Source organism: Jaculus jaculus, chromosome 13, assembly GCF_020740685.1.
Source record: "Jaculus jaculus isolate mJacJac1 chromosome 13, mJacJac1.mat.Y.cur, whole genome shotgun sequence".
Lineage (NCBI taxonomy): Eukaryota > Metazoa > Chordata > Mammalia > Rodentia > Dipodidae > Jaculus > Jaculus jaculus.
The window spans coordinates 23,545,629-23,567,116 of record NC_059114.1 but is presented as its reverse complement, the minus strand read 5'-3'; the positions used below and the strand labels follow the sequence as shown (position 1 = coordinate 23,567,116).

General features: G+C 48.1%; 1 protein-coding gene across 1 annotated transcript in view; it reads right to left on the bottom strand.

Annotated features, from left to right (window-relative positions):
- Positions 1-328: 328 nt before the first annotated feature.
- The window catches only part of Aldh2 (aldehyde dehydrogenase 2 family member), a 37,820-nt gene continuing 16,660 nt past the window's right edge, over positions 329-21,488 (bottom strand). The window contains exons 3-13 of the mRNA XM_004670976.2: positions 20,313-20,453; positions 17,620-17,699; positions 15,179-15,290; positions 14,195-14,323; positions 13,769-13,882; positions 9,518-9,620; positions 9,219-9,403; positions 7,015-7,179; positions 4,027-4,184; positions 3,510-3,624; positions 329-839 (exon numbers count right to left, since the gene is read on the bottom strand). Of these exons, the coding sequence (XP_004671033.2) occupies positions 807-839; positions 3,510-3,624; positions 4,027-4,184; positions 7,015-7,179; positions 9,219-9,403; positions 9,518-9,620; positions 13,769-13,882; positions 14,195-14,323; positions 15,179-15,290; positions 17,620-17,699; positions 20,313-20,453 (1,335 nt within the window). The 3' untranslated portion in view covers positions 329-806. The remainder of the gene's footprint in view (positions 840-3,509; positions 3,625-4,026; positions 4,185-7,014; positions 7,180-9,218; positions 9,404-9,517; positions 9,621-13,768; positions 13,883-14,194; positions 14,324-15,178; positions 15,291-17,619; positions 17,700-20,312; positions 20,454-21,488) is intronic.

The following is a 21,488-nucleotide window of genomic DNA, read 5'->3' as shown; positions in this document are numbered from 1 at the left end:
ACACTGAAACTGAGCAAACTGGCGCCAACCTCTAACACAGTCACCCTTGAGGCAGGCCAGGGGGACTCAGCCCCACTTGGTGTGGCCAAGGTTTCCAACTTTCAAAACAGATCTAGCAGTGAATGTCCATGTCTCTTCTGGTTTACACAGAAGCGCAGAGTGAGGCTGAGCCATGACTTCCTGAGATCTGTGAATCACACGTGAGGACAAAGGCACTCACCCACAGAAGGGCGCTCGTCAGACACACAGCGACACCGGCTTGAGAACCACACTCCTGCAGGCACCGTTCAGGGACATGGAGGGACAAGGACCCATCATCCACTGAGAATAGCTGTTCTTAATGAATTTTAATTCAGAATACAAAGCAAGGTGCTCACGGTTGTTTCAATGCAAATACAATCACAAAGTGTTTTCTCCTCCAGAGGGCAATTTACTGAAGTGTAGCAGAGCGAAGACAACAGAATTTTTTTTTAACATAATCACCCTGAAAGCCAGTAGTATGTGGTTACAGTTTATGGTTGTGGATTTTTTTGTTTGTTTGTTTGTTTTTGTTTGCTTGTTTGTTTTTTTGTAGAGCTACAGAGAGAAGCCAGAGCCTCGCACATTTGAGGCAAGTACTCTGGTCCCCAAGGAACAGACAGTGTGTTTTCACTAACAACTCTTGTTTATCAACTCCATTTTCACTGTCTTCGCCGAGGATATTTTGGTGAAGGGATTCTCTATGGACTTTGTCGTCTTTCTTGGATTTCTCCATGGCTGTGTTGGGCTTTCTGGCTCTGGGTGAGGAAGGAAGCTGGCAAGGTTCTTTATGAATTCTTCTGAGGCACTTTGATGGTGACCTGTGAGAGGTGCAGAAAATCAGTTAGTCTTCGTATTTCCCAGGGCTCAGAGGGTGCCAGTTAGATGCCCTCCATAGAGCAGGAGGGCCCCTTCTTCCTCTGACATCTGCCAGGTAGTCGCCACTTACAGCAACCACCAAGGATGTCCTCTTAGGGCAGATTCTGCTCCCCTTAACCAGATTCTCAGCTGTGGTAGTTTGAATGTATGTCCCACAATAGATGCAGATTTTTTTTTTTTTTTTACACAAGTGCCTTCTAAATCACTGATGCATCCCCCCAGCCTGCAGATTTTTTTTTTAATGTTATTTATTTGAGACAGAGGCACATAGAGAGAATGGGTGCGCCAGGACCTCTAGCCACTGCAACTGAGCCAAAGATACTTGTGCCACCTTATGTATCTGCCTTTACATGGGTACTGCGGAACTGGACCTGGTCCTTTGGCTTTGCAGAGCATAGCCTTAACAGCTGAGCTATCTCTCCAGCCCAGCGTAGATGTTAACATTTGTAACTTGAATTTCCAGCTGCCTAGCTGGGAGAGGTGTCACTGTGGATGGATCTTGGGGTGTAGCCCTAAGGTGGCTGGGGGTGAATCTGACTTCTAGCCCAAAGGTATGCAGAGAGATTCTGGAGCTCCGCCTGGGTCCCTGTGGCTCGCTGCCTGCTGCTTTGCTGCCCACGCGTGTTTGCTTGTGGTGCATGCTGGCTGCTGGCGTCTCTCTACTAGGATCTGTGACGGGGAGCCAGCTTCTTCCGCCACTGATAGAATGTCCCCTTGGGTCTGTGAGCTGAAATACACCCTTCCTTCTATAAACTGTGTCTGGCTTGGAAGTTCATCCCAGCAACCTGGAGCTGTCCACATAACCAAAAGCACCCAGGGATCCAGAGAAATCTGGCAGTGTCCCGAGACATTTTTAGGGTCAAACTGCCATTTATTTGGTGGCTGTTGAGGTCAGGATATTGCAAAACACCACACACTGTGTTACACAGCACTCTCACCACACTCCCAGCCCCTGGTTATCCAGCCCAGAGAGTAACTCCAAGGAGGAGAGGGCTGGCTCCATCCATACTGTCCTCCACAAGATCAAAGCACACCAGGTACCTTGACTATTGAGCCACTGTCGGGTGATGTTTGTGTGCCATAATACGAAAATGGATGACATCGAAAGCCAAAACATGGGATAATTCAGTTTAAGACATTTGATAGGTGTGGCAGGGCACTGGGGAGGCTGAGGCAGGACTGCTGCAAATCTGAAGCCAGACTGGACTGTGTAGCAAGTTCCAGGCCAGTGAAGATTATATAGCAAGACCCTGTCTCACAAAACAATGTATGTATGTATGTATATATGCGTGTGTGTGTATGTATGTATATATATATATGTATATATACATACATACACACACACACACACACATACTTCTCTCTCTCAAATAAACAAGCAAATCAAATATTTTATTTTAGTAAGGTTTCACTCTAGCTCAGGCTGAGCTGGAATTCACTATGTATTCTCAGGGTGGTCTCAAACTCACAGCAATCCTCCTACCACTGCCTCCCAAGTACTTGGATTAAAGGCATACGCCACCATGCCTGGCTTTTGTGGTTGCTTTTTTTTTTTTTTTTTTTTTTTTTTGCGGTAAGGTCCTACTGAAGCCCAGGCTGGCCTCAAACTCATGGCCATCCTTCTACCTCTGCCTCCCATGTGCTGTGATTAAAGGCATATGCCACCACACCTGGCTTACATGTCTAAAGGGTATCTGGTACTCCATGGTGGGAGAGATACAGAATTACTGGGCATTCGTATTTCTTCCTAGAGATAACACTGTGGTGTTAGTCATGGCACTACCACTTTATTTCTGCTGAGTTCCTTGGCTAGATTCCTGTGAGTGCCATGCCACACTCTGTCACTGGCAATGCCATAGTTCTTGTTATTTAGTGCTTGCCTGCCTGGTTTTTAATGGAAGATTTCTTCATTGCTTCTGCCCACAGGGGTCTTGTTCCAGCTGGCCAAGTCTTTGGCCCATGACAAAGCCCAGCAAACGACTGTGTGGAGCTGGTTGGCATCACAACTCTAGACATTGGGGCTAACCTCTTCCCTGGCTTAGAACAAGAAGCTAGTAATAGGACTGGGGAGATGGCTTAGAAGTTAAAACGTTTGCTTGCAAAGCCTAAGGACCCTGGTTCGATTCTCCAGGACCCAAGTAAGCCAGCTGCACAAGGGGGCTCATGCATCTGGAGTTCGTTTGTAGGGGCTGGAGGCCCTGGAATGCCCATTCTCTTTTTTTCTCTGCCTCCTCCTCTGTCTCTCTCTCAAGTAAATAAATCGTATGTATATATGTGTGTGTGTGTGTGTGTATATGTATGTGTGTATATATATATATATATATATATATATATATATGTACATATATATATATATATATATATAAATAAAACCCAGCCGGGCGTGGTGGTGCACGCCTTTAATCCCAGCACTCAGGAGGCAGAGGTAGGAGGATCTCCGAGAGTTCGAGGCCACTCTGAGACTACATAGTGAATTCCAGGTCAGCCTGAGCCAGAGTGAGACCCTACCTCGAAAAACAAAAAAAAAAAAAACAAAAACAAAAACCTAGTAATAAATGCTGAAACCCTTCTGCCCCAGGGACAGCAGGGTCCCCATGAGCTCAGATACTCACCGTCTTTACTTCAGTATACGCCTGCAGGCCATACTCCCCCAGCTCCCGGCCACTGCCCGACATTTTATAGCCACCAAATGGGGACTGGGCTCCAAATACATCATAGCAGTTGACCCTATAATTTTGAGAGACGAGAATGCACACATAAGAAACGTGCTCCACTCTAGGTTCTCAAAAGATCTTATGGGTCCAAATCTTCCTGAGGAGACATGGATGCTGTGTGTGGGGTGGTGGGGTGGGGGTGGCCTGGGCGTGTAAATGACAGACGTGGGGGAGGCCAAGGCAAGCTACGAGAGAGAGCCCTCAGCTGTGGGAGCCTGCCTTGTCACAGCTGGGTGAGGCCCCCGGTCCCCAGCTTCGGCAGCATGTGTTCCAGAGCACCTTCCCTGGGAGAGAAGGGGCATGGGCATCCTGACCAAAGAGAGTCTGAAAATAGCACCCCAACTGTGGGGTTCCAGAAGACCCTGGTTTGGAGGCATCTTTGCTAAGATGAGAGAATGGCTACAGGGCCTCTTACCACACGGTGCCAGCCTGGAGGGCTTGAGACAGGTAATTGGCTTTGTCCAAGTCCTTCGTGAAGACAGCTGCAGCCAGCCCGTACTTGGAATTGTTGGCTCTCCCGACAACCTCCTCTATGGTCTTGAACTTCAGGATCTGCATCACTGGTCCGAAGATCTACAGGAAAAGAATAGAGCCGGGGGGGGGGGGGGAGGACACTATGGGGACACCTGCTCCCAGCCCTCATGGCTGAACATGAGGTGGCAGGTGTGGAGTGAGCCCAGGAAATAGACCTCGGCTCCACAATGGCCTCTGAGCTCTCAGACAAAGGGGACTGACCACCTTCCGGGTCCCCGGGCTTCACATACAGATCTTATTTCTTTTGTTTGTTTGTTTTTTTCGAGGTAGAGTTTCACTCTAGCTCAGGCTGACCTGGAATTCACTATGTAGTCTCAGGGTAGCCTCGAACTCATGGCGATCCTCCTACCTCTGCTTCCCAAGTGCTGGCATTAAAGGTGTGCGCCACCACACCCAGCTCAGATCTTATTTCTAAATAGTCCTAAAAAGCATGAGCCATATATGATCATACTCCCATGTGACATGCACATTTCGTGTGTAAGAATTTAAGCCTGTCATCCATCAGATTGAAACTAGGTGCAAGACACAGACTGGATGCTAAAGAAACAAGTGTGAACTGACTATAGTCACTGCTCTCAGGTGTGAACTGAGGATGGTCTCTGCTCTCATATTGGTCTTGGCAAAGACTTTCTGAATACAACCCCAATTGCTCAGGCAATAAAACCACAGATTAATCACCAGGACCTCATGAAATTACAAAGATTTTGCACTGCAAAGGACACAGTGAAAAAAGCAAAGAGACAACCTACAGAATGGGAAAAAATCTTCACCAGCTATATATCTAATAGAGGATTAATATCTAGGATATACAAAGAACTCAAAAAGTTAAATAATAAGGAATCAAACAAGCCAATCAAAAAATGGGCTATGGAGCTAAATAGAGAGTTCTCAAAGGAAGAAATACGAATGGCATATAAGCACCTAAAAAAATGTTCTACGTCACTAGTCATCAGGGAAATGCAGATAAAAACTACATTGAGATTCCATCTCACTCCTGTCAGATTGGCCACCATCATGAAAACAAATGATCATAAATGTTGGCGAGGATGTGGAAAAACAGGAACCCTTCTACACTGCTGGTGGGAATGCAATCTGGTCCAGCCATTGTGGAAAACAGTGTGGAGGTTCCTAAAACAGCTAAAGATTGATCTACCATATGACCCAGCTACAGCACTCCTAGGCATATATCCAAAGGACTCATCTCATTTCCTTAGAAGTACATGCTCTACCATGTTTATTGCTGCTCAATTTATAATAGCTGGGAAATGGAACCAGCCTAGATGTCCCTCAACTGATGAGTGGATAATGAAGATGTGGCACATTTATACAATGGAGTTCTACTCCATGGTAAAGAAAAATGAAGTTATGAAATTTGCAGAAAAATGGATGGATCTGGAAAGGATTATACTAAGTGAGGTAACCCAGGCCCAGAAAGCCAAGCGCCACATGTTCTCTCTCATATGTGGATCCTAACTATTATGATTGGGCTTCTGCGTGAGAAGGAAAATACTTAGTAGCAGAGGCCAGTAAGGTAAAAAGGAGACATAAAGGTAAGAGAAAGGAAGGGAGGAGGATACTTAATAGGTTGATATTGTATATATGTAATTACAATGATTGTAATGGGGAGGTAATATGATGGAGAATGGAATTTCAAAGGGGAAAGTGTGGGCGTGGGGAGGGAGGGCATTACCATGGGATATTTTTTTATAATCATGGAAAATGTTAATAAAAATTAAAATAAATTAAATTAAAAAAAAAGCAGGGGCTGGAGAGATGGCTTAGCAGTTAAGTGTTTGCCTGTGAAGCCTAAGGACCCCTGTTCGAGGCTCGGTTCCCCAGGTCCCACGTTAGCCAGATGCACAAGGGGCGCACGTGTCTGGAGTTCGTTTGCAGAGGCTGGAAGCCCTGGCGCGCCCATTCTCTCTCTCTCCCTCTATCTGTCTTTCTCTCTATGTCTGTCGCTCTCAAATAAATAAATAAATAAAATTTAAGAAAAAATAAAGCAGATCTCTGACAGAAAAAAAAAAAAGTAAGTCATGGGCTAAATAAATAAAAATTTTAAAAAGGGCTGGGCAGATGGCTGAGTGGTTACGGCATTTGGCTGCAAAGCCAAAGGATCCTGGTTCAATGCTCCAGGACCTATGTAAGCCAGATGCACAAGGTGGCACATGCATCTGGAGTTCGTTTTCTCTCTCTCTTTCTCCTCTCTCTTTCTCTGTCTCTTTCTCAAATAAATAAATAAATAAATAATTTAAAAATAATAATAAAAAAAGAAAGTCCAGGCTTATCTTACTCTTTCCCTGTTCAAACCCAAGATGGATCATCTCTTTAAGGAACTCTCATTCCGTTCATGAAAAATGCAATTTAGAAACCAAGATGTACTTGCATCAGCTGGGGTGCCTCTGTCCTCAGGCCTGTTCTGGAGACCACCTGCATCTCCAGGGGCTCTGCAGAGCCCAGCACAAAGGACTTCAGCGCTGTCAACAGGTGAACATCGGCCCAGTGTTGACAGTGGACGCCAGCAGGGAGCAGAGGAGGTGTGGGGATACTATCAGAAAAATTTCATCAGGAAGAGTGTCACCCAATGTCCTCTGTGTATCAAGGATATGGGAAGGACCAAGTGACTTCATTCCTAGACTCATGGCACCCAGGGACCAGAAACAAAGTCCTGTGTGCTATGCTGGGGAACTTAGATACTGGCCCAGACTGTGAGTGGCCCTAACAGGATCAAGAGGAGAGTGACTTATCAGGTACAAATAATTTATTCTAGAAATAGAGCTGACCTGAAGTCAGAGTATGGGTCATAAGGTCAAGATGACCGGTCTCCTCCCTTCTAAGAGTGCTCTCTGGAACCCGGGCCCTGGCTTACCTCCTCCTTTGCAATGGTCATGCCATCTTGCACATCTCCAAATACGGTGGGCTGGATGAAGTAACCCCGGTCAGCAGCAGCACCTCCACCACACAACAGCTTGGCTCCCTCTTGCTTCCCCGAGTTGATGTAGCCAAGGATCTTCTTAAACTGAGTTTCATCCACCTGTAGGGTAAGGAGACCAGTGTGATGGAGATGCTGGATCCCGACTGCTCCTCAGCTTTCGGCTGAGAACCTGCAGCCAGAGGCAGCTGGGAAAGGGACAGGGTATTGAATGAGCAAGGTTAAAGGAGGAAACACTCAGAGTGAGAAATATAACACATGGCTGGGTGTGGTGGCGCACACCTTTAATCCCAGCACTCGGGAGGCAGAGGTAGGAGGATCACTGTGAGCTTGAGGCCACCCTGAGACTCCATAATGAATTCCAGGTCAGCCTGGGCTAGAGTGAGACCTGCCTCAATAAAAAACGAAATGAAAAGCCAAGCAAGGACAGGAGAGATGGCTCACTGGTTAAGGTGCTTGCCTACAAAGGACCCAGGTTCGATTCCCCAGGACCCACATAAGCCAGATGCACAAAGTAACGCGTGCATATGGAGCTTTTTGCAGTGGCTGAAGGCCCTGGCGTGCCCATTCTCTCTCTCTGTCTCTTTCTCTCAATCTCTCTCTCTCTGTCATATAAAGACAAATAATTTTTTTTAAAAAGCCGAACAAACAAGAAATAAAATATACATTACAGGTCAGTCTAGGCTACAGAGAGACCCTACCTCAAAAAACAAAACAACAACAAAAAAGGATGTCGGCATTCAGGCTGCATGGCTCACAATACTCAAAAGGAGAGAACCAACCCAGGTGCCTATCAAATTAAGAGGGAGACTATGCTGGTTGGATTCAGGTATCCCCCATAAACTCAGGTGTTCGGAATGCTAGGTTCCCAGCTGATAGAGATTTGGGAATTAACACCTCCAGGAGGCAGTGTATTTTGGGGGTGGGCTTATGGGTGTTATAGCCATTTCCCCCATGCCAGTGTTTGGCACACTCTCCTGTTGTTACTGTTCACCTGATGTTGGCCAGGGGCTGATGTCCACCCCTTCTCTGCTCATGCCATCTTTTTCCCCTGCCATCGTGGAGCTTCCCCCTAGAGCCTGTAAGCCAAAATAAACCTCTTTTTCCCACAAGCTGCTCTTGGTTGAGTGATTTCTATCAGCAATGTGAACCTGACTACAACAAAGTGTGATATACCCAGAGCTGGAGAGATGGCTCAGTGGATAAGGCACTTGCCTGCCAAGCTTAAGGACCCAGGTTTGATTCCCTAGCACCCATGTAAAGCCAGATGCACAAAGTGGTACATGCATCTATAGTTCATCTGTTGCAATGGCTAGAGGCCAAGGTGTGCCCACTCTCTCTTTATATATATCTGCCTCTCTCTCGCTCTCATAAATAAATAAATACTTTCTTTTTTCAAGGTAGGGTCTCACTCTAGCCCAGACTGAACTGGAATTCACTCTGTATTCTCAGGTTGGCCTCGAACTCACGGTGATCCTTCTACCTGTCTCCGAATTGCTGGGATTAAAGGCGTGCGCTATCACACCCGGCAATAAAATATTTTTAAATGTGATATATCCATTCAATGGAATGTGAAGTTCTGACCCTTGACAACACTGGAGCCTACTGAAGCCATTCTACTGAGTGGAAACAGCTGAAGGACCATGTTCTACACTATTTACGTAAAAACCTAACCACAGGCAGATCCTGAGGAATGGAATGATGGTTGCTGGGCCTGGGGGAAGGAGGAGCCAGAGGTAACTGTTAATGGATGCAGGATTATTTTGGAAGATGGTGATTATTATGTTCTGAACTACTAGGGACCATTGCACAGCCGTGTGCATATACTAATAAGCAATGAAGTATACACTAAAAACGGTACACATGATGACGTGTGAATTATATCACCTTCAAGGTGTTGAAGAGAAAGGGGAGCTGGTTACGTGTAGCCCTGTCCCGTGGCACAGCCCATCCACCCTCAGACTCGTTGTGGCTCCCCTACCAAAGCCTATGAGACCTAAGCAAACAGTGACCAGGGTCTCAGGTTCACCCCAACGGGGCACACTGCTGGTCTGTAGCAGAGGGCGCACTTGAGCCAACACCCTTCCTGCTTCACCGAGCTGGCTCTGGATTCTAGGCCCAGCTGCAACCGCCTGGCTTACCTGTGGGCCCTGCTCGGTCTGGCTGTCAAAGGGGTTCCCCACCACTCGAGACTTGGCTCGGGCGACGCTCCGCTCCACGAACTCTGCATAGACGTCCTCCTGCACGAAGGTCCGGGAGCCGGCACAGCAGCACTGGCCCTGGTTGAAGAACAGGGCAAAGTGGGCCTGCTCCACGGCCCAGTCCACTGTGAAGGGGAGGGCAGGCAGAAAGACAGCGTGAGAAGAGGAGGAGGGGACCAATGGCCACAGCACTGTTCACCATGCACCCCATTCATGCCACCGTTCGCTGCATAACTTACTATCAGCATCTGACATGATGATGTTGGGGCTCTTTCCCCCCAGCTCCAGGGTCACTCTCTTGAGGTTGCTGCTCCCTGCAGCAACCTGGATCAGGTGGCCAACCTGTGGGGACAGACATATGGACCAGCTCTGAAAGAAGGAAGAGAGCCAAAGGCTGCGCTCCTCAATGACTATGGTGATAACCACACAGCGGCTGTTGCCGACACACAGCCCCGACAGAGGCTGTCCTCCTAAAGCCTTCAAGGGTAGGCGCAACATTCCCCCTGGGCTTAGAGGCAAGCCATGTGCCCACAGTCACACGGCTGGCAGTGAGGAACCAGGCTCACAGAGTCTCAGTACTACTGCCCCCCAAGCACACTGCATACTCCGCGAGGGAAAGGACAAAGTGTGTCTACCTCTATGTTCCTAGAGCTTGGCTCAAACTCACTTTCTTACAAACATTTTATTACTTTTAAAATTTATCTGACAGAGAAAAAGAGGGAGAGAGGCTGGGCATGGTGGCGCATGCCTTTAATCCCAGCACTCGGGAAGCAGAGGTAGGAGGATGGCTGTGAGTTCGAGGCCACCCTGAGAATGAATTCCAGGTCAGCCTAGACTAGAGTGAAACCCTACTTGGAAAAACCAAAAAAAAAAAAAGAGAGAGAGAGAGAGAGAGAGAGAGAGGGAGGGAGGGAGGGAGGGAGGGAGGGAGGGAGAATGGGCACACCAGGCCCTCTAGCCACTGCAAACAAACTCCAGATACATGTGTCACCATGTGCCTGTGGCTTACATGGGTCCTGGGGAATCAAACCTGGGTCCTTTGGCTTTTCAGGCAAATGCCTTAACCACTAAGCCATAACTCAGACTCATTTCTTGAGTGAGGAACACATGTCTACTAGGAGACAACGCTCTCCATGAGACTTTGCATCTATCACCTCTCAACATTAAGTCAGGCAGTGACAAAGCCAAGCAGGATCTCGAATGCATCACCATGGCCACTGCTCCTCCGCCTTGCCAGAACCACAGTCTGGGTGCAGGCTGAGAGTGAAGGGGTGGGCTGCGGGGTTGAAGGTCACATTTGTTACCTGTTTATTTAATATATTTCTAAATATTTTATTTATTTGAGAGAGAGAGGCAATGGGTGCACCAGGAACTCTGGTCACTGCGAACCAACTCCAGATGCATGTGTCTCTTTGTGCATCTGGCTTTAGGTGGGTCCTGGAAAATTGAATCTGGGTCCTGAGGCTTTGCAGGCAAGCACCTCAGTTACTGAGGTGTCTCTCTAGCCCTTGTTACCCTATTTATTCCTGGGAAACCATGCAAAAAAATACATCTGAGATTTCAGGGCAGGAAAAAGTTTATCTCTGGAAGGAACTTTGTCTCTGTTTTCAAGGGTAGACAGTATGGTAAGGAGTCAACAAATGTCTTAATTTGCCTGGCTCACTCTAGTATTTGGCCCACAGCAGCCCAGTAACAACCTTCATCAATTGATTCATTTGTTCACTCAATTCATTCACCTACGAAGCACTTACTCATGGCTAAGCAGTCCTAAGGCTCATTCCAACCCTGTGAATAGGTATGGTTCTCACTACTGACTCACTGTTACAATTCCCCCAAAGGTCATGTGTTTGAACACTTGGTTCCCAGCCAGTGGCATTGTTTTGGGAGGCTGTGGAACCATTAAGAAGTGGGCCTACCTGGAAGAACAGGTAACTAGAGGTGGGGGGCAAGCCTTGAAGGCTGTAACTCAGTCCCACTTCCTGTCTTGTCCTGTCTTGCTTTGCTGATGTGCCCAGGTGTGAGAAAGCAGCCTCGAGCTCCTGCTGTTAAGCCTTTCTCACCATGATTAGACTCAAACTGTGAGCCAAAATAAATCCTGCTTCCTTTAAGTTGCTTTTGTTGTTGGTTTTTTTTTGTTTTTTTGAGGTAGGGTCTCATTGTAGCTCAGGCTGACCTGGAATTCATCATGTAGTCTCAGGCTGGCCTTGAACTCATGGCGATCCTCCTACCTCTGCCAAGTGCTGGGATTAAAGGCGTGTGCCACCATGCCTGGCTTTACGCTGCTTCTTTAAAAATAAAATTATGGGCTGGAGAGATGGCTTAGCGATAAAGCGCTTGCCTGTGAAGCCTAAGGATCCCAGTTTGGGGCTTGATTCCCCAGCACCCACATAAGGCAGATGCACAAGGGGGCACATGCGTCTGGAGTTTGTTTGCAGTGGCTGGAGACCCTGGTGCACCCATTCTCTCTCTTTCTGCCTGTCTGTCGCTCTCAAATAAATAAATAAAAACAAACAAACCAACCTTTAAAAAGTTATTTACAAGGACGGGGAAGGGAGGGAGAGAGAATGAGAGGTGGGAAATGGGCACACCAGGGCCTCTTGCCACTGCAAATGAACCCAGATGCATGAACCACTTTGTGCATCTGGCTTTATGTGGGTACTGGGGAATTGAACCTGGGCCATCAGGCTTTGCTAGCAAGTATCTTTGACCACTGAGCCATTGCTCTAGACCTTAAATGGCAGCTTCTTCTTTTTTAAATATTTTAACAGGCACTGTTCTTTTAAAATTTTATTTTAGGAGCCGGGCATGATGGCGCATGCCTTTAATCCCAGCACTCGGGAGGCAGAGATAGGAGGATCGCCATGAGTTCAAGGCCACCCTGAGACTACAGAGTGAATTCCAGGTCAGCCTGAGCTAGAGTGAGACCCTACCTCAAAAAACCAAAAAAAAAAAAAAATTATTTTACTTTTTCTTTGAGAAAGAGAGAGAGAGCAACAGGCGAGGAAGGAGAGAAAATAGGCACACCAGGGCCTCCAGCCGCTGCAAACAAACTCCAGATGTGTATGCCCCTTTATGCATCTGGCTTACGTGGGTCCTGGGGAATCGAACCTGGGTCCTTTGGCTTTGTAGACAAGCACCTCAACCACTAAGCCATTTCTCTAGCCCCTTGAGTGGCTTCTTGTCATCAGGTGTTTGATCATGACAGTGACAGAACTAATAGTACAAGGCTAGTCAGCAAGCGCACGCTGCTCTACAACGGTGACTCCAGAGCCGTCACTGCTCACCACAGGAGCCATGCTGCCTCTACTACACAAGACACTGCCATCCGGATTTGCTGACTATTGCTCTGACTTTTTTTTTTTTAATATTTTTTGTTCATTTTTTATTTACTTATTTGAGAGCAACAGACACAGAGAGAAAGACAGATAGAGGGAGAGAGAGAGAATGGGCGCGCCAGGGCTTCCAGCCTCTGCAAACGAACTCCAGACGCGTGCACCCCCTTGTGCATCTGGCTAACGTGGGACCTGGGGAACTGAGCCTCGAACTGGGGTCCATAGGCTTCACAGGCGAGCGCTTAACCGCTAAGCCATCTCTCCAGCCCTGCTCTGACTTTTTTGAGATAGGGTCTTATGTAACCCATGCTGGCCTCAAAGTTGCTGTGTAGCCAAGGATGATCTGTACTTCTTGCCTTCACCTCCTGATGCTAGGGTTACAGGTGCGGGCCACCAGGCCATCCTGGTTGCCATCCAGGTTTTAAAGAAAATTAACAGAGAGCTGTAGAGACGGCTTAGCAGTTCAGCACTTGCCTGTGAAGCCTAAGGACCCTGGTTCAAGGCTCAATGCCCTAGGACCCACATTAGCCAGATGCACAAGGGGGCGCATGCATGTGGAGTTCATTTGCAGTGGCTGGAGGCCCTGACGCACCCATTCTCACATGTGCGTGCGCTCTCTCTCTGCCTCTTTCTCTCTGTCTGTCACTCTCAAATAAAGAAAGAAAGAAAATTAACAGTGCATTTCAGACATTCAGTGTTATCTCCCCACCCCTGGGTGACAATGTCAAGGCCAGGACTTGCACTTAAGCTTTCTGAAGTCCATGCTACGGTGCTACCACTTCATCTCTGGTTTTATGACGTTGGACAGCCCTGATATCCTCACCACCAGGGTGCCCACCCTTCCCTGGCCTCCTCACCAGCAGGGGTGCCTGCCCTTCCCTGATCTCCTCACTGCACAGGGGTGTCAGCCCTTCCCAACATGAGCCAGAGAAGCAAGCAGGCCACAAAGAGCCTGTGATGATTAATCTTGATCGCCAACTTGATTGGATCAGAAATCAAGTAAGACATAGATAGGTCTGTGAGGGTATTTTCTGTAAGAATTGAGGGGAAAACACATGCCCCCAGGGCAGGTGGCACCTTCTGAGGGAAAAGAAGTGCACCTTTGCTTCTTGCTAGGAAGTACATCTACCCCACTGCTGAAGTCCTGTGACACCTTACCTCGGTGGAGCCTGTGAATGCAACTTTGTCCACATCCTCATGGGAGGCAATGGCGGCCCCAGCCGTGGGGCCGAATCCAGGAATAATATTGACCACGCCAGGGGGGAAGCCAGCCTGTAGGAAAGTCAGGAGACCCAAGAAGTCATTCTCCTCCTGCTAGGAGATAGCACCCCATTTCTAGAGAGGACGGAGGCAGTGTGACCGCAGGGTTCCTTCCTGTGGGCAGAGCACACTTCACTAGAACAGTGGCTTTCATTCCTCAAAGGGGGTCTTGCCATGGGGCAATGTGGCAAACAGTAAGTGTGGAACCACTGGTTTAAGAATGGCAAGGGCAGGGTTCTGCAAACTGTTTTGAGGTCCCAGAGGCCTCTCTCCAGAGCTCTTCCAGAGAAAGCCTGACAAGGGCATTTAGAGGTCACCACACACCTCCTTGATCAAGTTGGCCACGTACAGGGCGGTGAGCGGTGTCTGCTCCGCAACCTTCATCACAACCACGTTCCCCGTCGCCAAGGCCGGGCCCAGCTTCCACGCTTGCATCAGGAGTGGGAAATTCCACTGCACAGAACGAGAGCCACTGAAAACCCGTGCCCTCCCGAGACAGCAATACCAAGTGGCAAATGAATGCCACCCGAGAAGAGACACAGCGAGTCCTCGGAGTCCTGGGGTTCTGCACAACTACACTGTAGGGTTCCGATGGGTGAGGCAGGTGGTGTGTGGTGACAGTGATTCCCATCAACCAGTGGCCTTAGCTGCTAGGCACATGTGAATCCCTATGGCCACTTTTCAGCTGCAGAAACTGAGACTTGGAGGGGAAAAAGTGACTTGCCCAACATCTCATGCCCACAAGTGGAGGGCTCCCACTTGAACTCAGGTGTGTGAAGGGTTAATAGCCTTCCCTGAAAACTAAAGGGAACTAAAGAGTTAGTAACTATCCTTAAAGCTTGCGGGCAATAAAGTTTGGCACCCTTCCCTGACTGATGCCCTCCCCTTAGCCTAGCTGGCCTTGAAGGACCAGAGACTATCTGAGTGTCCTCCCTTAGGCATTCCTGGCTGAAGAAGCCTAATCTGAACAAGGACACAAACAGCTACAAGTTCCTTATCAACTGCGCCTGGTCCAGCCAGTTCCTCTTAGGATCCTCGTCATAAATTTGAACTCCAGCCTGGCCCAGTGCTTCAGTCTTCATCCCAGAGGAAAGCTGAGGCCCCTTGCTGTTTCTACCAATAAACAAGTCTGTCTGTAGAGATCAAATCTGGTGCTGTCTTTTGCTTTTCTCCAGTGCTTTCTTTACAGTGTGTTTGCCAAAGCCTGTTTTCAACGCCACCTGCAGAGCCTCCCCCTTTGAAATGCATCTGGGTAAACTGAATCTCACACCCACCCTCATGACGACCTTTGGAAGCACTGGCACTCACCGGAATGATCTGCCCACACACCCCCACGGGCTCGTGGCGAGTGTAACTGAAAAAGTCGCCATCGATAGGGATGGTTTTCCCATGGTACTTGTCGGCCCAACCAGCGTAGTAGCTATGCGATGAAAAGTCCAAGAATTAGCCAACGTCAGGGACCCTGCGATACTCTGTAGAAAGAGACTCATCTGCACATCACCTAGCCTCAGGTTCTCTCTGCTAACCAGCCTCGCATCTGGTTTAGTCTCGGAAAGATGGGGAAGACCACGAGGACACAGTGACCAACACACTTCACAGCTGCAGTGCCGGTGACAAACACCCAGTCCAAGGACTACTTCCGACCCATTCATTCCAGCTCTAGAGACTCAGTCCTTTAAATATGCTCTCAGATTCATTCAAGAGGGTCGCTAGTACCAGCCCACCACTGGATCAACACTGGATGACCACAGGTTAGACCTGATGGAGGAGAAGGGAGATGCAGCAAGGGCCAGCTTTTCTTTCTTTTCTTTTTTTTTTTTTTTTTTTTGGTTTTTAAGGTAGGGTCTCACTCTAGCCCAGGCTGACCTGGAATTCACTATGTGGTCTCAGGGTGGCCTCGATCTCATGGCGATCCTCCTACCTCTGCCTCCCGAGTGCTGGGATTAAAGGCATGCGCCACCACGCCCAGCAAGTGCCAGCATTTCTGCGCACAGAGTCCTTCCTCAGGCTAAAGAGTCAAGGAAGCTCATGTCACGAAGCTCATTATCCAGACTACAGGGACACAGGTGACAGAAAAGCACAGCAACTTGGAGTTGGGGAAGAAGCTAGCTGTGTATTCATGGTGTGCAGTGGTTCCTTTTCAGGGAAGTAAGAGACATGGAACATGCAGGAAAGGTAAGATTCCTGAGGTGACTATTATGGCCTGTTAAGGTGAACACAGACACTTGGAGCAGGAAGGTTCTTGGTCAGGAGGGTTGTGGGATATTTGGCTACAGTCTTGGCTCCTCCCCACTAGATGCCATTAGCACCTTTCCCTGCTGTAGTGACAATAAAGAAAAACAAACAATAACAACAACAAAAAAAAACATTGTCTCTTGGGTTGTTCATTGTGGCCAGGAGATGGCTCAGTGGTTAAAGGTGGTTGCTTGAATAGTTCACTTCCTCCTGGGGTGATCATGACCCTGGGTGAGCAATGCTGTTGCGGAGAACAACTCCTACCTTCCTGGTATGGCTTCCTCCTGCCACCTGCGTCTAGGTGTCCTGTGGAACAGCCACTGTTTGCACAATGGCCTGCCTATGCTACTGCAAGAGCTCAGACTCAAAGCGCCAACCCCAGACCATCGCCCAGGACGCTGTCCTGAGGGCTGAGACTGCAGCACTTTGAATGGCTCTGAAGAGGCCAACAGGTAGCAAGAGCAGAGCAAGAGTTGGATGAGGGAGACTTGGGCCTTTTCTTTTTGAGACCTGTCTGCCATCATCTACAGTGGACTGAGTGACTCCACTAAGCTCCTCTCCCCTGTTCACTAAAGCCTGCATTAAGATGTCTATTCTTACACTAAACTCAATGCGGTCAAGAGGAAGGGCTGAGGTCTATGTGGCAAAGCAGTTGCCACAAAGTTTTGTATTCACACCCTCCAAGGCTCAGGGCCGATTGTGGAAGAGGTGGTAGAAAGAATGTAAGAGCCAAAGGAAGGGTAGGACTCCCTACAATGCAATCGCCCAGACAGAAATTAGTCTCCATATCTATGACCTTGCAGTGCCTGAAACTACCTACACAAGACCCTCATAATAGAAAAAGATGATGACATAAAAATAAAGGACACTGGGCTGGAGAGATGGCTTAGCGGTTAAGCGCTTGCCTGTGAAGCCTAAGGACCCCAGTTCGAGGCTCGGTTCCCCAGGTCCCACATTAGCCAGATGCACAAGGGGGCGCACGCGTCTGGAGTTCGTTTGCAGAGGCTGGAAGCCCTGGCACGCCCATTCTCTCTCTCTCCCTCTATCTGTCTTTCTCTCTGTGTCTGTCGCTCTCAAATAAATAAATAAAAATTAAAAAAAAAATAAAGGAGACTAATTGAAAAGGGGGGAGTTTGATGGAAGGTGGATTGGGGGGAAAGGGAATGGAGGGAGGGAACTATCATGGCTTATTGTCTATACTTATGAAGCTATCAATAAACAGTAAAAATAAATAAATAGATAAAAGTCAGTACTTAATACAAGGGAAAAGAAAAGAGTTTTGTTTTCAATCCCTAGACAACAAACACCAAAGTAAATAAAGTAAAATAAAATAAACAGTTCAGGGGGCTGGAGAGGTGGCTTAGCAGTTAAGTGCTGACTCTGAGTGATGGTCTCCATGGAGATGGAGTCTAAATGGAAGCTTCCCTGGTCACTATAACCCTTCTTTACTTCTCTCACCCACCAGCGGTCCCTCTCTTTGGGTAACAGCCTGACCAAAGAACAGGAGTCCATACCGGAGACATTTCAGGACCATGTCCAAATCCACCAGGTAGGAGATGACATAGGGCTTGCCGTTGTCCAGGGTCTCCAAGGCCTGACAAGACACATGAAGGACAGCAGAGACATGCAGGTGACTAATAGGACCTGGACCAACAGGGGCTGGAGGCCCAGCATGAGAACCCCCTTTGGATTACTGAATATCAAGGGTATTTCTGGGCTATTGTTCCAGCCTCTCCCAAGGCAGAGAGAGAGGGAGGGGAAAGGGATCGCACTCATTCACCTCACAGGCATACTGCCATCTGCTAGATCAAGGTGCTGGAAATTCAGAGATGAGCATGTAACAAAAACAGTGAACAGGACTAGAGAGATGGCTTAATGGCTCAGGCACTTGCCTGCAAAGCCAAAGGACGCAGGTCCAATTCCCCATGACCCACGTAAGCCAGATGCACAAGAAGGCACACATATCTGGAGTTTGTTTGCACTAGATGGAGGTCCTGGTATGCCTATTGTCTCTCTCTCTCTCTCCCTCCCTCTCCCCCCTGCCTATTTCTATCTTTCCAGTAAATAAATAAATAAATAAATGAAATAAAAACATGCTATTAAAAAAACCGTAAACAGTGCCACAAATCATCCATTGTGCATATTAAAAGTACTAGAATGAGGGCTGGAGAGATGGCTTAGCAGTTAAATGCTTGCCTGTGAAGCCTAAGGACCCCGGTTCGAGGCTCAATTTCCCAGGACCCACGTTAGCCAGATGCACAAGGGGGCGCACACATCTGGAGTTCGTTTGCAGTGCCTAGAAGCCCTGGCGCACCATTGTCTCCCTCTCTCTCTGCCTCTTTCTCTGTCACTCTCAAATAATAAATTTAAAAAAAATAAAGTAATAGAATTATTCGGGTATGGTGGCACATGCCTTTAATTCCAACACTTAGGAGGTAGAGGTAGGAGGATCACTGTGAGTTCAAGGCCACCCTGAGACTACACAGTTAATTCCAGGTCAGCCTGGACCAGAGTGCTAGGATTAAAGGCATGTACAACAATATCCAGCCTAAAACCTTTTGTTTTGTTTTGTTTTGTTTTGTTTTGTTTTTCAAGGTAGAGTCTCACTCTAGCTCAGGCTGACCTGGAATTCACTTTGTAGTCTGAGGGTGGCCTTGAACTCATGGTGATCCTGCCTCCCCGAGTGCTGGGATGAAATGCATGTGCTACCATGCCCGGCTCTTGTTTTGTTTTTTAAGATAGGGTTTTGCTTTAGCCCAAGCTGACCTGGAATTCATCTCAGGCTGGTCTTGAACTCACAGTGATCCTCCTGCCTCTTGTCTCCCAAATGCTGGGATTAAACACATGTGCCACCACACCCTTTTTTTTTTTTTTTTTTTGTTTTTTCAAAGTAGGGCCTTGCTCTAGTTATATATATGTGTGTGTGGTTTGTTTGTTGTTTTTCGAGGTAGGGTCTCACTCTAGCTCAGGCTGCCCTGGAATTCACTATGTAGTCTCAGCCTGGCCTTGAACTCATGGCAATCCTCCTACCTCTCCTCTGCCTCCCAAGTAATGGGATTAAAGGCGTGCACCACCACACCCGGCTTTTCAAATATATCTTTTTAAAGTGCTAGAAAGGGGCTGGTTAAAGGTGCTTGCTTACAAGCCTGACAGCTGGATTCAATTCCCCAATACCCACATAAAGCTACATACACACAAAGTGGCACATGTGTCTGGAGTTTGTTTGCAGTGGCTGGAGGCCCTGGCACACCCTTTCCCTCTCTCTTATTCTCATTCTCTCACCCTCTCTCCACAACCCCCCCTCCCTCCGCTAGCAAATAAAATATTGTTCTTAAAAAGTGCTAGGAAGATCAGTCTGCCCAGCTGGCACCTAAGACTAACACCTAAAGGACGGGCAGGCGGCAGCTCAGCATGGGAACAGCACAAATGGCAATCAGGGGTGGCACACTGGGCCAGAGAGGACGCATAGGCAAAGGTCCTGGTGCTCCAAGAGGCGTGGCTATCAAGAAACTAAAGGAAGGCCATTAGGCAGGGCTCTGATAATGGGGGCACAGGGCAACATGACTTGTGTGATGAGGACTTTTATCTTAAGGATACACCCAAGGCTAAAGAGTACAGTGCCATGATATAATGACAGGTTCGCTGTGACTCCAGTTTCTTCTGCCTCTGCCAGGGTGAGGACCCACCATGCCAAGGAACCCAGAGGGAAGTGACCAACCCTGGGTGGGGGGGGGGGGGCGTCTCTCCTGGGAGGCTTCTCCAACAGAATTTCTCTCCCTCTCCATAGTCTCCTTTGTGTTTGGCCACATCCATTGCCTCAGAGCATACACTAAGAGGCTCCTCTGGTTGGTGAGGCATGCACCCCAAAAATGTTTCCTCTAGGGCTGGAGGAATGGCTTAGCAGTTAAGGTGCTAGCTTGCAAAGCCAAAGGGCCCGGGTCCAATTCCTCAGGACCCATGTAAGCCAGATATACAAGGTGGCACATCTGTCTGGAGTCCATTTGCAGTGGCTGAAGGCCCTAGCATGGCATGCCTCTTTTTCTCTCTTCATCTTTCTCTCTCTCAAATCAATAAAATAAATAATTTTTAAAAAAATGTTTCCTCCAGTACCATTCTGATGAGCCACCTGCCAGCAGCATAGCCCCTGGATGTTCAGAGGATGCGGTGAGGCCCTTTGGGTGTGTGAAGGCCAGAGGGCTGAACTCACCGCTAGGTAGGTCCGGTCCCGCTCAATCAGGTCAGCCAGGCGGTACAGCAGCCGGCCCCGGTCAGAGGCATCCATGCGGCGCCAAGGCGAGCCAAGCTGGAAGGCCGTGCGGGCAGCCTTCACTGCCTTGTCCACATCTTCCTGCAAAACGTCCACTGGTTAAAATACCGCCCACCCACTGCTAAGTATACCACAAGGCCACCAGTTCAGGCCAGCTCAGGAAAGCATCCTCAAAGAATCCTCCAGCTTAGCTTAGGTGCAGGACTGAACCACACACCTCGCCAAGAGGAATGGTAGAACAGAGAATCATCACAGATTCTACTCGTGTGTTTTCATGTTTAAAAACCCTCCTGCTGGGCATGTGGTACACGCCTTTAATCCCAAATTGCTGTAAATTCAGGGCAAAACCAAAAAAAAAAAAAAAAAAAAAAAAGCTCTAAAGAGATAGCTTAGCAGTTAAGGTGCTTGCCTGCAAAGCCAAAAGACATAGGTTCAATTCCCACTTAGGCCAGGAGTTCATCTGCAGCAACTGAGGCCCTGGTGTGACCCCCCCCATAAATAAAATTAATTAAAAATAATTAAAAAACAATCCCTCCTGTTTTGAAGGGAGAGGCCCCGAGGGTCAATACTTAGAAATGGACCAATGGACCATGTCTCCCTGCCTCCTGACAGAGCACGGCCTGCAGAAGGAAAGGTTCCTTCCCAGCGGATAGGGCTCGCCAACAAACAGGCCAAACCCGCTTCCCTCTCCTGTACCTTCCACACAGTGAGGCATGATCTGGACTAGATAAGAGTTTTCATTTCTAGTAAACATGTATACCATCAGACCCTGGCATAAACACTCAGTCGTTTTCAGAAAACAACGTCTTATACATGAATGTTTTAATGTCTGTCACAAGGCATGGAGCATTCTTGAATTTATTTATTTATTTACTTGCAAGCACAGAGATAAAAAGGAGAGAGACTGAGAAGAGGGTGTCAGGCCCTCCAGCTGCTGCAGGCAAACTCCAGATGCATGCACCAATTTGTGCACCTGGCTTTATGTGGATACTGGAGAATCAAACCTGGATTGTTAGGCTTTGCCTTAACTACTGAACCATCTCTCCAGCTCTAACTGGCATTTTAAAGTTATGATATAATACACCAAACAAAAACATGGAAGGAAGCTGGCGTGGT